Source organism: Equus caballus, chromosome 12 (genome assembly GCF_041296265.1).
Source record: "Equus caballus isolate H_3958 breed thoroughbred chromosome 12, TB-T2T, whole genome shotgun sequence".
Lineage (NCBI taxonomy): Eukaryota > Metazoa > Chordata > Mammalia > Perissodactyla > Equidae > Equus > Equus caballus.
The window spans coordinates 38,474,020-38,489,332 of NC_091695.1; the positions used below are offsets into that span (position 1 = coordinate 38,474,020).

General features: G+C 59.9%; 2 protein-coding genes across 14 annotated transcripts in view; one reads left to right on the forward strand and one right to left on the reverse strand.

Annotated features, from left to right (window-relative positions):
• The first annotated feature begins 2,766 nt into the window (after window positions 1-2,766).
• LRRC10B (leucine rich repeat containing 10B) lies at window positions 2,767-4,918 on the forward strand. The gene is made up of 2 exons (XM_023654169.2): window positions 2,767-4,308; window positions 4,476-4,918. Exon 1 carries the CDS (start codon window positions 2,911-2,913, stop codon window positions 3,787-3,789), a length of 879 nt encoding a protein of 292 aa, XP_023509937.1. The 5' UTR covers window positions 2,767-2,910; the 3' UTR covers window positions 3,790-4,308; window positions 4,476-4,918.
• Window positions 4,919-8,778: 3,860 nt separating this feature from the next.
• The window catches only part of SYT7 (synaptotagmin 7), a 67,127-nt gene continuing 60,592 nt past the window's right edge, over window positions 8,779-15,313 (reverse strand). For all 13 annotated transcript variants that reach the window (XM_070228806.1, XM_070228801.1, XM_023654165.2 and 10 more), the window contains 3 exons: window positions 15,125-15,239; window positions 14,391-14,590; window positions 8,779-12,160 (listed from right to left, as the gene is read on the reverse strand). In XM_070228806.1, the coding sequence (XP_070084907.1) occupies window positions 12,056-12,160; window positions 14,391-14,590; window positions 15,125-15,239 (420 nt within the window). In that variant the 3' untranslated portion in view covers window positions 8,779-12,055. The remainder of the gene's footprint in view (window positions 12,161-14,390; window positions 14,591-15,124; window positions 15,240-15,313) is intronic.

The window sequence follows — 15,313 nt, forward strand, 5'->3', positions numbered from 1 at the left end:
GGGAGCCCCCTGTCCTCCCCTCCTACCCCCCTCCCGGGTCTCAGTTTCCTGCCTTCCTGAGGAGGAGGGAAATGCTGAGAGGCCCCGTGCTGGGGGTGAAGTTAATTCATTAGCGATGCCTCGACAAGGACTGGGCGCCTGCGGTGCCAGCATGATTCATCAACACGATTGCCCTGCTGCCAGCCTGCGTGGGCCCGGAACGCCAGCACATTTTCCCTTTACCCACTGAGAAGGGCCTGGTGGGAGGCGAAGGTACAGGAGCTACGGGGAGCAAGGAAAGGACTCGGAGAAAGAAGAGGGCTGGGCCCCTGTGCCCTTGAACCCAGGAAGCTCTGCCAGGCTGGTGCTGGAGTTGCAGGGGCTGGTGGGGCTCCTGCCTGGGCCGGCAGAGCCCAGGAGGGCTGCCTGGTGCTGGAGCATGTGGTGAGGGGGTACTGGTTGGGTTCCCTCCTCCAGAGCGAATGTTCCCTCGGAGGGGGGGGAATGACTTGGGGGCGGCAGGGGGTGGGGGTGGGGGAGGCGCTCATGCTCATCCATCAGCCTCCCTGGGTTTTCCTCAACTTGCTGGTCTCTGAGGTAAGAAGTTCTCCCAAATGAGCGGAAGGGAGAGAGCTGGACTGGGGCTTAGGTGAGGTCTGGAAGGAGGTGGAAGACCCTCTGGCTGAGCTCAGAAGCCTCCTACACCCCAGGTCTGGCGTCTGGGCTCCACTTATTCTCTGCCTGGGTCCCCTACCTCAGCCTGGAGTGTCATCCGCATCTTGTCAGTCTCCCTCCCAGTACAGGGATCTGAGGCCGGCTCCTGGCTCAGAGCAATACCTGCTTCTGGGTCCCCCATCACCTGCTCACCCCATGCCGCTCCTTGCCTCATGACGACTGCTAGGGTTCTGCCCTTCCGTTCCTTTATCCAACGCAGGGGGTTTCCGAGCAAAAGAAGCCAGGAGCAAAAAAAGTACACACTGCATAATTTCATTTATGTGAAATTCCAGAACAGGCAAAACTGATCCATGAGGGCGGAGGTCAGGACCATGGCGGCCTCTGGGAGGTGGGAGTGACCGGAAGAGGCACACGAGCGAACCCTGAGTGCCGGAAATATTACAGTTGTCAGAGCGCAACAACCTGTAACAACGATCTGTGCATTTCACTGTATGTGAAGTTTGCCTCCGTTTTAAAAAATGTTAAAAATTTTCATTGAATACCTACTACGTGCCCGCACCTGGGGCGACAGGGAAGCAGACAAACCCGCCTGCCCCTCGGAGCTTACATTACAGAGGGGGTGGTTCCCACCCTCAGGTTGCAGTGTCACTGCTCTCGGCCCTGGGGCTGGCCACCCTCTTAGCAGGCAGTGGGGGTGGGTGGGGGTGGGTCAAAGGGCAGGATGCTGTCTGGAGGTCTGCCTGTCCAGTCAGTTCCCTGGGTCACACCAGCCAGGTTCAAGGGGAGACATGGAGCCTGCAGACTGGGCTGCCAGGCTGTAACCTCTACTCACTGTGTGCCCTTCAGCGGCTTGCCTAATCCCTCTGGGGCCACTTTCCTCATCTTTCACATGGGATTAATAATGCTTTCTGTATAGTTTTGTCATGAGAGTTAAAGGTTCCATTGTGAGCAAATTCATTGCCAGAGGTGGAGCCATCAATGTTTCCATTTATTGGTGTGGTCCATGGAAAAGGGCAGAGGCTCGAGAGGGTGACCTTGGGCAAGTCACCCAGCTCAATCGAACCTCTCAGAGCCTCAGTTTCTCCATCTTTAAAATTGGAGTAATGAGGGTACCTATCTTCTAGGTGTGTGGCAAGAGTTCAGTGTGATGCTCTCAGCACAGCGCTGGGCACGGGGCAGCCTCACAATAACCGAGAGAGTGTGCCAGGAGCTCAGGCTGGAGGGTCTGAACTGGCGGGGAGAGGGCAGGGGCTAACACTGTTGGCAGGAGCATGCGTGAGAGGAAGGGTCCCCAAATAAGAGCGGTCATCATTGGTGGCGCTCCCGTGTCCCAGTCCTCTGCCCACTGCAGCCACAGACAGACCTTGAGCATAGCTGGAGGGACGTGGCACGAGACAGGGGTGTGACCGCACTAGCGAGAAACCTGTTGTGCAACGAGGGTGCCCGAGGAGGGGAGGGGGACGGAGCCAACTCCTGGGTCTCCGCAAATCCTCACACGTGACCCACCTTGAAAAGGGCCAGGAAGGAACACTGTTGCGGGTTACTAAAGTGACCCCAGCGAGGGGTCGCATGCCGCTGGACAGGAATGGTCTGCAGTAACCGCGCCCCTCAGTCCCTCCTCGAGAGCCACTTGTCCAGACTCCTGGGTCGTGGGCCGGCGTTTCCTCGGTCCTCTTTTCCTTCTCCTTGGACTCGCTGCTCTGAGCGCACACAACCAGACACCAAACGGCTCGCTGTGGCCGGAAGTGTAGACAGCATCGGACGTCGGGTCTGTGTTGGCACAGTGCCAGGCTTGCGGGGCGTGGACTTTGGGTTCCCTTGGCGCGCTCTGGTTCCCTGGCGGGTCGGATGGGCTGGCGGGGGGCGGGCCTGGAGGCTGGGACCCCGATCGGTTGGCACCCTGGCCCCGCCCCGCCCCGCCCTCCATCCGCCTCATTGGCAGCCGCACGCGCGTCGGGGGTTGCCAGGGTGACGAGTCCCTAAGCGGCGAGTCAGCGCCAACCCGAGCCAGTCGGCCTCCGGCAGAGAGAACGGGGGAGGCCGGAGGGCGGGCGGCCGAGCGCGGCGCGCGGCGGCGCGGCCCCAAGCGGGCGCCTCCTCTCGGTCCGGCACGGCCCCCCTCCCGGCGCAGGGGCAGGCCCGGGCGGGGGGCCCCGGAGCCGGCGCGGCCTCGGCCCCGTCGGGGAGGCCGGGGGGCGGCCAGGGCGGGGCGATGCCGGGCGGCGGCGGCGGCGGCCCCTGCCGGGGCCCGTGACCATGGGCATCGCCGAGTCCACGCCGGACGAGCTGCCGTCGGACGCGGAGGAGCAGCTGCGCAGCGGCGATCAGCAGCTGGAGCTGAGCGGGAGGCGGCTGCGGCGGCTGCCCAGCGCCGTGTGCGCGCTGAGCCGCCTGCAGAAGCTGTACGTGAGCGGCACGGGGCTGCGCGAGCTGCCCGAGGAGATCGAGGAGCTGCGCGAGCTGCGCATCCTGGCGCTCGACTTCAACAAACTCGAGCGCCTGCCCGACGGCCTGTGTCGCCTGCCGCGCCTCACGCGCCTCTACCTGGGCGGCAACAGGCTGCTGGCGCTGCCCGCCGACTTCGCGCAGCTGCAGAGCCTGCGCTGCCTCTGGATCGAGGGCAACTTCCTGCGGCGCTTCCCGCGGCCGCTGCTGCGCCTGGTGGCGCTACAGTCGCTGCAGATGGGCGATAACCGGCTGCGCGCGCTGCCCGCCGAGCTGCCGCGCATGACGGGCCTGCGTGGCCTCTGGCTCTACGGGAACCGCTTCGAGGAGTTCCCGCCCGCGCTGCTGCGCATGGGCCGCCTGCACATCCTCGACCTGGACCGCAACCGCCTGGGCGGCTTCCCCGACCTGCACCCGCTGCGCGCCCTGCGCGTCTTTTCCTACGACCACAACCCGGTGACCGGGCCCCCGCGCGTCGCTGACACCGTCTTCCTCGTGGGCGAGGGCGCCGTCGAGCGCATGGCCGAGCGCGACGAGCCCACGCCCCGGCCGCCGCCCCGGCGCCCAGCGCGAGCCTTTGAGGATGAGGAGGAAGAAGACTTGCTCATAGGGGGCGGGGGCTCCCGGGCTCTGGGGTCCCCCAGAGGCAGCCTCCGTGCCCTGGAAGCCGCTCCAGGACTGGGCACCTGAGCCTATGCTCTGGGTGATGGACTTTGGCCACTTTGGGAGGAGGGGCTCTGGGAATGGCTGTGGGACCGGTGGACCCCGACTTGGGGCAGAGGAGTGACCACTTTGGGCCAGCTGCTGGTGACACGTAGGCCTGGGGGCCGTCTTCCCAGGTAGTAAGAAGACTGCCTCCTGGCTGATCCCTGGGCAGTCATCAGACCAAGAAGTCCCAGCTCCATTCAGTCCCCTTTAGCCCTGTCTAGTCTCTGATAGAGTCTCTGACACTACAACAGAGGTGCCAGCTTCCTCCTGGAACCAGAGTCCCCGCTGTCTGGCGTCACCACCTCGGCTGAGCCTGGATGGCTGGGCTGCCCACCAACCTCCCTCCTCCTGGAGTTTGGATCTCCTAGAACCACCCTTTCTGGTGCAGGAACCACTACCTCTGGGTGGACCAATGTCTGTGGGAGGCAGCACTGCCCTTGGAGGAGGCCCTGGCCCAGGGCCAGGGGCTTGGAGCTGGGGCCGGTGCCCAGGACAGAAATGGTAAACTGAGGTTGGGGTCCTAACACTGCAGCTGCCCTTGCCTCTCCGCATACCTTGCCATACATACCTCCCTCCCCAGGGCCCCTAAAATTTGTATGGGGAAGTGGTGGTGGGGGGTGCTCAGAAGGCAAAGTCTCTGATACCGCCATTCTGTTCTCTTCTCCCAGCTGGTGCCTGGAATCTTGCTGGGAGCACACTCTCCCTTCCCCACAGCCTGAGCCTTCCAGCTGTCAAGTTTGAAAAGAAGCCACTGTGCCTCTAGGGCCTGCTGCACCCAAGAGAGAGGCTGCTCTACACCTCTCCCACTGCCTGCACTCTCCATTCCCTTAAATGGGCACCGTCAGTGGCTGGCACGGCGCGGGGCACGGACGAGCATGGTGTGCCTCCACTCCGTCACCAGGGACAGCCTCAAGGGGGTGAGGAGTGGGGCCTCGCTCTGCAATTCCCAGGGCCAGATCTTTCCCATCCAAGCAATAATGGGAGGAGGGAGCCAGGGCTGGGGACACTCAGGGACACTGTCAGGGGCAGGGACCCCACATGGTAATGTTTTCTTTAGGAAGAAAAAAAAAAAACTGGCTGTAAACATAAATTATATTTCTTGGAGAAAGAATGTGCGTTTCCCACATGGCTGTTTATTTATAAGCCCTGGGATCACCGGGTCCCATCGCTGTGGGGACCCTGGACTCCCTCTGGCACTGCCCTCTGTCCATGTGCCCCAGCTCTGCGTCAGGCTGGCCCCGGCCAACTGTCGTGTCCTGTCTCGGGAACAAGTGATTGTCCTCAGTCACAAATGGCTTTGGCTGCACAAGGCTGGTTTTGCTTTATCTTTCTCTCTGCCTCCCAGCCCCTCACCCTGCCTTCCTCGGTCTTCTCCGGCTTAACTCTCAGCTTCCAGATTCTTAGTGTGTTTTTGAATCTCACTCATGCTGGGCTGACCTTTCTCTCTGTTTTCACTAGGACCGACCCACTTCCTCCCTGTTCATGACTCTTTTCTCCCCTCCTTCCATCTCTCTCGCTCCATTTTCCTCTCTCTCTCTTAGTCTCTTTTTGACTCACTCATGGTATTACTTTCTCCCCTCATTGTTGGGGAAAAAAAGATTTAAGGAGAGGAAGAAAATTGTAAAACCTTCAGCTTAGAGGCCCGTCTCCAGGGAGAAGATGCTGCCAGGCCATCATCACCATGGCAACAGGACTGATGTCATACAAGGCCAAAAGGTCAAGCCCTGCCCAGCAGCTCCGCGGGCCACTGGGCGGGGCCTGGGTCAGGAGGAGGCTGGGGGGGATCTGGAGCAGTCATTTGTGAGAGTGAAGGCCTTGAATGGATGGAAGGAGCTGGCCGGCTGGGGAAGTTTGGAGGCTGCCTCCTTCTCAAGGAGGAAGAGGGGTCTAGCGTTGGCTGCAGACCTTGTCTCTCCCCCAGGCTCCTCAGATGCCCAGGCTCCCCGTGTCGAGGCTCCATCAGGGCCCGTGGACCTTCCTGGGGTCTGGGAACTCGGAGGAAGGAATTTGAGACCTCAGATGGCTCAGATAGGGGAGGAGATGCTGCCCCAAGCCTGTTGTCTTGCCCTGTGACTCATAGCATGGCAGAGGGGAGACAGCCCTGGGCCTGGAATCAGAAGGCATGGTTTTCAGTCCTAGTCCTGCTATTGACCTAGTGACCCGAGCAGGTTGTGGCCCCCCTGGGCCTCAGTGTCTCCATCTGCACACAAGGAGTTGAGTTTACTCAGATCTGATGCTGCAGCTCCGTGCTCCATGCAACCTGGTGTTTGTGTACCTTCCCTTCAGGCAGATCTTAGATGTAGGGGAAGAGGGGTTGTGAAGGGAGCAGCAGTCACCCTGGAATGACTGCCTAGATTTCCTTCCTCTCTCTGGTCTGTGTCCCTGTACCTCTTCCTCTGTGACACTCACCTGAGAATTCTAGGTCGGTGCGAAGGCCCTGTGATGAGTCCCTCATGGGCCACCCTGAGGTCTGGTCCCTGGCTTTGCTCCTCACTTGCTCTCCAGCATTAGGAGCCGGTTCCTCCTTGGAAGTTAGAGTTTGGGTAAAGCAGGTGCTCATACCCAGTTTGAGAGCACTATCGAGGGTCTCTGACTCCATGCGGAAATCGGGGAGACCATGGTAGGAAAGGGGCCATTGCCGGGGACAGCTGGGCAACCCAGCTCCCCTCGGTGATGGAGAGAGCACTGCATTAGGAGTCCCAGCCCACCCCCCACTTAACTGCCTGTGACTTCCCACGTGGCCTCGGGGGAGCAGGGAGAAGGTGAGACAACTTCTGAAGGGGCGCCTGTCATAACGGCCATGCTCGTGGTTCCCCACATTGTCAGGGGCGGTCAGTGGGGGCTGGGCTGTGGAGAAGCAGGGCAGGAAAGCCCCAGAAGAGTTGTGTTTGTGCCAGGGATGCAGGACAGAGGCCAAGGGCAGATCGGAGCAGGAAGGCAGTCGGTGGGGACTGTGATGGGAAAAGCAGAGGCGTCAGAAGAGACCCAGGGAGGGAAGTGACTTGCCCATAAATGGGTTTTGGCCTCCTAACCCAGTGCCCGATCCACAGCACGGAGATCCCCTCCATCTTTGGCTGGCGGTCAGGTCTGGGGGTGGAATGGGTGGGAGCCATCCGTAACCTGCTCTTCCTCCTGGAGCCCCCCCGACCACCAGGCCTCTTGGCTGGCAGAGCAGCTGGGATGCTTTGTGGCCATCCCCCTCTTCCCGCCCACGCTCAGGGGCTTGGGGAACAGAACAGGGTGCTGGGCAACTGGGGGCCCTGCCCAAAGCACCTCCCTGCCTCCAATACCACCACGTGGGCTCGCTCAGCCACCTGTCCCAAAGCTCCCTTAAGACACTTGTGCACTGTTGTTCTGAGGATGGACATTTATTAACACACCCAGGTGTGCCACACAGAACATGGATTCAGACAAGGGGCCCTGCCCACGGGGGCTCACAATCTAAATGAGACAGGACACATATACATACACAAAGGACACAGACACAGGGAGCGGAGCATCTTCAAGGGACACAGGTGGTCTGGGGAGCCACGGGCTGGGGCGTACAGTGTGTTCAAGCGGTGTCCTTCTGGTTGTCTTTGTGAGGGAGGCAGAGGAGGGGAGCACGTACATAGCCCAGGCCAGCCTTCCGGAAAGCAGTGGAACCAGGGGGGACTTGCAGGGGAAAGAGAACACCAGAGGGCAGTGGTCCCAGGCACAGGGCCGGTTGGGCGAGTGTCTCAGCGTCGGCATGGGTGAAAAGAGATCCAACGACGCGTAGGCAGGACACCGAGGCACAAAGTCCAGGAGGAGGCCTGAACCCACAGCAAGGGGCTGCCACCTCTGCCCGGCCCGAGCCGTCCCTGCTTTCAGGCCCGGTTTTTCAGAGCTGTTTTCCCAGAGATAGCGCGAACAGAAGTTTTGGCAAGGGGTACGCTTGAGGGTACTTACCTGACCCTAGGGCTCCCTCCAATTTCTGGACAGAGATCAGAAGCCAAAAAGAAAGAACCCACCTTGGAACGGGACATTTAAACCAAGTTGTCAGGAATGGATGGGGCAGAAAGGGAGAGTGCGGGCAGCTGTGGGGGTGGGGTGGAGAGCCTTCGTGCAGCACGAGGAGCTGCCAGTCAAACGCCCTGGGGAGCAGGAGGCACAATGGCCCCCTTCACTCCGGGGTGGGACAGAGGCCAGCAGGTGGGCACATAACGACACAGGGGTTCTTGTTCTTTCTGTGCCTGTAACAGATGGAGCATCTGACTTCTGAAGGACCCCGAGAGCTGGCCGGCCTCAGCTTCCCCCGAGCTGTGTGTAGGGAGCGAAGGAGGGGGTGGGGTGGTTATTGCTCTTCTGTGGACTGAGGGATCTGAGACGGGAGGAAGGAAATAGCTTGCTGGGGGCCACAGTGGCTGGAGAAGGCCAGGCCCTCAGGCTGGGACTGGCCATGGGCTCTTTTGAGTTGGATAGACATTTCCAGCCCCAAAAGATTAAACCAGAAAAGGGTGGAGAGAAGCCACAGGTCCAGCCAGCAGACCCGGAGCCCTTTCCTTGTGCCCTTGAGGACCAGGAAGGAGGAGGAGATGCTGGCCTGGAACCACAGTGGCCCAGCGGGAGTTCAGGTGGTGGTGGGGAAGGTGGAGGGTCCCCCTTTGGTTTGTCTGACCTGCCTTGGAGAGTGATGAGGGTTCCCTAGGAAGCGAGGGAGGGGATGTCGGGCTGGGTGAGCAAGAGGGGCACCCCTCAGACCTCGAGGAGACCGCACCCCCAGCAAGCCTTGCTTCAGGCCTGATCCAGGAGCCGTGGCTCATCCCGCTTTCTGGGTGGGTTCTCATTCTAGATCTGAGGATCGGCGGGAAGGCCTTACCCACCAGTAAAGCCAAATCCCAAAGGTGACAAGGGGAGACAGCCCCAGGCTCCCCATGCCCCTCACCCCACTGCCTCTTCCCCTGGGAGGTGAGGGAGGGCTCGGACCCACGGAGGAAACAGCCAAGGCCCTACATTTTCACGATCCTTTATTAATCAGAACGGGCCTTGCCACAAAAAGCAGGGCCCATTCCCACAAAAATATGATTTTGCAAAGAGGAAATCTTGCTGGCTTAGAGGGTGCGTGTGGTGGAAAAACTTTGCCTGGTTCTTTTGTCCTTTTTTTTTTATTTCCTTCAGTTTTTCTTCATTTCTCTTCACTGCAAATTTTTTGCGAGAGTGGGTTTTTGTTTTTGTTATAAAACACTTGCGCTCAATGACTCACACAATACAGACAGGGGCCACCAATCCCCACCCCTGGGGCCCCAGCCAAGCTGGGGACTCTGGGGGCCCCCCTTGGCTTTTGTGTGGCTGTTTTCCTTGTCCCTTCCCAGGCGTCTGGCGCCGGTGGGCAGGTGTGGGGTCCTGGGGTAGGTGGAATTTGTACAGTAGTTATGTGGGGAGATGGTCACAAGAAAAGATACCGAACAAGGAAACAACTAAGTCTAGGGTGCCCACGAAGATGGCAGATGACGCTCATGAAGGGACCTGGGACACAGTGAAGAGATAGATGGGCCCAGGTGGCCTCGGCTATCCCTGGAGGCCATGGGGGGAGGGGCGGGTGGGCCTCGCTTTCAGGCTGCGGTAATAATACTTTGCTCACTCGCGGGTAGCACCTTCAGAGTCCTCCTGCCTCCACCCCCAGGTCAGGTGACGGCCGCCTCACAACCTCCCTTATGAGGTAGGTGAAGTGTTATTACCATCATTTTACAGATGGGGAAACTGAGGCCCCGGGAGTGTGGGTGATTTGCCTAAGGTCCTGGGATGGTGGCCGGGCTCCAGTGCCCTCCCCCACCCTCAAGTTCCCCCATTCTCTGTTCTCCTATGGCCTCAGACCGCCCCCGCCCTCATCCCACACCACCCGCCTCCTCCAGAGCCAGCCCTTGGCCCCCCACTCGCCGCCCCACCACCGCGTCCCGGAGCTCCGACTGGACGTCCGGGGTTGGGGAACCCCAGGCCGGGTTAACCAACGTGCCTGGGTGGGGTGAGACTGGGAACAGACTCCGTCCGGAGATGCTCTCTGCATATGATTGGCTAAGAGCTCCGTGGGCGGGGCTCGGGGAAGGATGCAGTTGCCCCGCCCACTCAATGCCAGTTGGTTTAGCTCGAGGGCTGCGCCGCAGGAGTGGGGCCTGAGGGCCTGGGGCCGGCTCGCTCCCTCGCCCGCCTCCCCCGGAGTGGAGGGCGCAGGATCTAAGAGAGGGCTGGAGGATGACAGATCCCTTCTGCCTCTCAAGGCAGCACACAGCCTCCGGAGTCGCTGGCCCTCCCATCCCCGCTGGGGGCTGGCTCCCGGCCCGCCCTGTTAGGACCGTGCGGTTGGGGCAGACCCCCATTTTAAGCAAAGCTACAATAGAGAAAAATCTGGATTTACAAGGAATGTGGGTGACTGTTTGCTTTACATGAGCATTCTTCACGCTGCAAAATGATTCACCTACTCTGTACTCGAGTCCTCCAGATCCGAGGGGGAGGGGTGGGCGAGGGGTGTGAGATCCACTGTAAGAAAACTTTGATGTGGGCAAAAACGCGACCCGTCTACTGCACAGAGCGGAATGCTCAGCTCAAGGGGAAGCCTACTGAAGGAAAATGGTTCTCGAATGCCGATGCGCTTGCCGTGCTCTGTAAGTGGGGACCCTCCCTAGAGTCTCCTTTCCTGGGGTGTCAGGCCCATGGCCACAGACCGTGGTGTCCGGGCGCCACCTGGCGGTGCGTGCGGGGAACATCAGGCCCCGGCTCGCGGACCCTGCCTTCGAGGCTGTCACCTCTAAGACCCGCGTGGGGAGGAGCCGGCCAAAGCAAGGACCATCCCGAAATCTGCTGTCGCCGAGGGAAAGCCAGTTCTAGTCTCTGCAGCAGCTGAGGCGGAGAAACCACAGCTTCTTGGTGGGGGGCAACTTCAGAACTCATAGGATCCTAGAATTTTTCCCCTGCTTCCTCTGCCTGAACTAAGGGGGGCAGAAGGAGTTGCTCTGAGGGACGGGCGCGCGGGGAAGAGGAGAAGACATTCCTGGAGGTCGGGCGATGGAAGATCAGAAATCACAACAGGGAAGGAAATGGAAGGCCTGCAAGCAAGGGGGATGGAGGGATGGGGCGTGCGGGTGGGGAGGTGTGCACAGACAGAGACATGAGGGAGGGGAGGGAAGTGGGAAAATGTGGAGAATATTGCCAACGTGGCTGGGAAATGAGATCTGGGAAGGTTGAGGGTGTTTTCGGATGAGACTGTTAGGGAAGAGAGTTAGTGGGGCTCGGGACCCCTGGGAAGGAAGGGAGCAGGTGAGTCCGGGTGGAATGTGGCACGTACAATAGGTACCTGAAAGACGTGAGGCGATGTTCAAGAGATGAAATCACTGCAGAAGAAGCTACTGGAGAACTCTGAGCAGAGAGGGGCACTGGGTGGGGGCAGGATGGCAGGAGGCAGCCCAGTTCTCAGCCCAGCTCCAATGTCTGCCCCTCTTTCCCTCGCTTCCCCCTCCCTGCCCCACTCACCCCTCGCCTGCCTCTCCTCTCCCACCCCTGCTCTGTGCATGGACCTCTCCCAGCCCCCAGCTCCACCTCACTTCAGGAAATGCTGCCCTCTCTGCATAACCTTCAGCACTGCCGGCCCCAGGGGGACAGGGAGCAAGTGCCCCCACCTCCATACACACACGCGCGCGCACACACACACAGGCACGCGCACACACACACATGGTGAACACAACACAAGTACACAGGGCTGCGGCTCCAGGACCCCGGAGCAGGCTATATGCTATCGTCGGCATTCAGGGCCCAGCCGGCACCTGAAACTGTGCTGGGACGGGCCTCTCCTGGCCAGGCCGGGGACGAACGCCTCGGCCTCCCCGCTTCCTGGGCCCACCTCGTGGGCTGGGGAGGGGGCAGCTTCTCTCCACTCCAGGCACTGCCTTAAAGAAAACGGGGGACCGTGCCCACCTGGCGGGCCTCTGGAGGGATCTGCCCATCTGCCCATCTGGCTCGTGCTCTCCCCCACTTCTTTAGTATCAGCAAGTCAGGAAGGGAAGGGGCAAAGCAGGAAAATGGCTCCCAGAGCCCCTCCCCCCGAGCTGGACTGGTGGAGGATGGGGCTGGTACTTCCTAGAAATGGGGCCTGATGGATTCCTGGGACCCCTCCCTGGCCGAGCCCTCAGGGTCCTCCCCTCACCCATGGCAGGGGGGCCAGGCCGGGCGTTGTGCATAAAGTGAGGGCGTGATGGGGACCCAGGCCCTTGGCCCCCTGGGCCTCCCTTGGCCCCACTCAGGCCTTCAGCTGGTGCCACTGGGCCACAGGCTGCCGGGGACGGGCAATCATGTCCTTCCAGTGTTTCACCTCCCCGGGCCCGCTCTTCCAGGACAGGTAGATCTGGGGAGAAAGGAAAGAGGATGGCATTAGTGGTGCTCTCTGAGGCATTGTCCCCTACCCCCCCAGGGGGTGATACTTCAGCTCCACAATGACATGATCATGGGGACAAGGGGCCTCCCCCTGCAGTGACAACCTACTCCATAGAGACCTCATCCCCCCTCCCCACTGCCAGCGTGGCCCATTTTCCTTGCTGGGCCTCCCCTGGGAGCCCGGGTATGCCTGGCCCTTTCGAATTAGACTCCCGACTCGTTTTGTTTGAGGTAGGTATAGTATTACCCCCATTTTACAGATGGAGAAACGAAGTTGGAGAGAGTTAAGAGACTTGCCCCCAGTCACAGAATTTATAAGTGGGGCAGAGGGATTCAAATCCAGGTCTTTTTGGCTCTACACTAGCAGCCCGATCCTGTCGGCCTCTATGGTAGGGGCTCCCAGCCTCATGGGGCTGCGTGCATGATCCCCCAGCCTTGTGACTGGCGGGTGCCTAAGAGCACAGGGCTCCCTAAGCTCCCAGGCCAAAGTGAGAAGAAATCCACCTCCACCTTGGTCCAGCCAGCGCAAGGCAGGACTGTTGAAAAGGAGCGATAATTGAGATCTCAGGACACCCAACTCCAAAAGGCTAAGCTGCAGGAAAGCTTAGAAGTGGATGTGGTTACTCAGCCCTCGGCCTGAGCTGGTCAAGGCAGGGGCTCAGCAGGCCCCGAGCCCTGCTCAGAACACACAGTCCCGCTGGTGGATGGGTGACAGCATCCTGGGGAACTGTCCCACCCGTGACCACAGGTCAGCCAGCCATGCTCCCTGGGCCTTGCTAGATGGCAGGCAGGCCAGCTCTCCTCTTTGAGGCCACCTTACTTCTGCTGCCCCCCTATAGCTGAGTTCTCCCTTTCTGTCTGTCTGCGGGTGCCTCCACCTCGGCCCCCTGCCCCGTTTACCCCATATTGACCCATGCCCCAGCAATCTGTCATGTCCCCTCACTTGCTTCTGGCATCCACCCTTCCCCTGCGCCCACCCTCATCTCTGGCTTCCTGCACTGTTCCTGGTCAAACCTCCGTGTCTGAACAGACACACGTGCCCTTATAGGAATGGCTCAAAAATAGCTTTTATTAAAAGAGTAGTTAACATATATGTGCCAAGTATTGTGCTAAGCAGCTCACCTGAGTTCTCTCATTTAACCCTCCCAGCACACGGTGAGGATGGGATTGTCTCACTCTCGTCTCAGGAGGAGGACATGAGGCTCAGAAAGGTTATGACTGTTAAGAGGTAGGGCTGGGACCTGGACCCAGGTGGGCTGACTCCCAAGCCCACACTCTCAACACTAAACCATAAACACACCCAGGACTAAACATTTCCAAGTGGAAAAATGGGAGGGTTGATGGCACAGACTCACATCTTAGAAAAACTCAAGGGCAGGCGGGGATTTTTTGTTAATGGACAATGAGGGGAGGTCATTTTCTTCAAGGAGGACATCCACGTAGCTCAGGCAATTCTTACAGCACCCTGGGAAGGGCTGTAAGGTCAGTATGAGGAGCTCCATTTACCAAGGAGAACACGGAAGCTCAGAGAGAGCAGTGACTTGCCCAAGGTCACAGAGCTGTTTAGCAGCAGATGAGGCGGGAACCGAAGCTGGGTCTTTGGAGTCTGACTGCAGCTCTCGACACTGCCCCACACGGCTCACCCTCTGCAGACGGGACCCGGGTGACACTGCTCTGAGGTCCTGACCCTGCCTGAGGATGCTGTCCAGAAAACCTCTTTTTGGATCCAGGGCACTTCTTTTTCCCACCTCCTGTTTTCCCTGCCCTTCCAGTGGTCTGTCCTGATCTGACGGACCCACAGGAGGACACTTAGGGAGGATCTCATCCAATCTCCTCATTTCAGAAATGGAGGCTCAGAGAGGGGAAGGGACTGACCCTCTCTCTCCTACTGCCCAGTCCTGCGCTCACCCACTACCCCTGATGCTTCTTCTTTTTTTGTGTGTGGTGAGAAAGATTGGCCCTGAGCTAACATCTGTGCCCATCTTCCTCTATTTTGTATGGGGGACGCTGTCACAGCATGGCTTGATGAGCGGTGTGTAGGTCTGTGCTCAGGATCTGAACCCATGAATCCCGGGCCACTGAAGTGGAGCGTGCGAACTTCACCACCACACCACCAGGCTGGCCCCTCCGCTGCTTCTTTTAAGGACAGACACTCGCTGGGTGCCGGGTGTGTGCACCACACCGCCTGCCTTGCCCCCTACCTTGCCGATGACGTCGTTGCGGCTGAGCTTGTCCTTGTCCATGACGGTGATGATGATGGTCGTCTCCCTCAGCTTCTCCGTGGGGATATCGAAGGCAAAGGACTCGTTGAAGATGGGGTTCAGGTTCCTCTTCATCGTCACCGTCTTCTTCTTCTCCACCCGCTTGTCCTTGTACATCAGCCACACCTTCACATAGGGGTCTGGGAGACGGGTCAGGGAAGGGTCAGAGGGGCAGTGGGGGAGTCCCCAGGATGCCCTTCCTCTTCCAGGTGTGGACGCTGGGGCAGGAGGAGCTGTGTGCTTTCCCCAGAGGGTGAGAAAGCCCCAAGCAACAATGAGGGGATCTTGGGGACAAGCGGATGGGGGAGCTGGAAGGGACCTTAGCCATCACCTGGTGCCCTCTAAGGAAACGGTGCCCCAGAGAGGCCAGGTCTCGCCTGAGGTCACAGACAAGTGATGTTGGAGCTGGGGCTAGAACCCAGGCCTCCACAACAGTGTTCCCTTTCTTCCCGATTCTGGGAAGGACAGAGCCCAAGGGGACGATGACCCCCGAGGGTGCTCCAAAGGGGGCCACCACCCAGGGCTCTAGGGCAGAGGAGCTGGGACCGGAGGTGGGGTGTGGGGGTCGGGCTGAGGGCCACAGCACGGACCCTGCTCTCCACATCCAGTGTGACCCCTGTGTCCCCAGAACCTCCCCGGCCCATCCACCCCATGCTGCGAGAAGGGCCAAGCACCTGACGTGCCCCCGATGTCCATGGCTTTGAGGTTCCGGGCTTTGATGATGTTCACGATGATGGAGTTGGCAGAGGGGTTGTAGCAGAGAGACAAGAGCAGCTCCCCTCGGCTCCCCTGGGAGGGACAGGGGAGGGGTGAGGCTGGGCTGAGGGGAGGGCTGTGGGGACCAGGGGGAGGGAGCGGTGGTC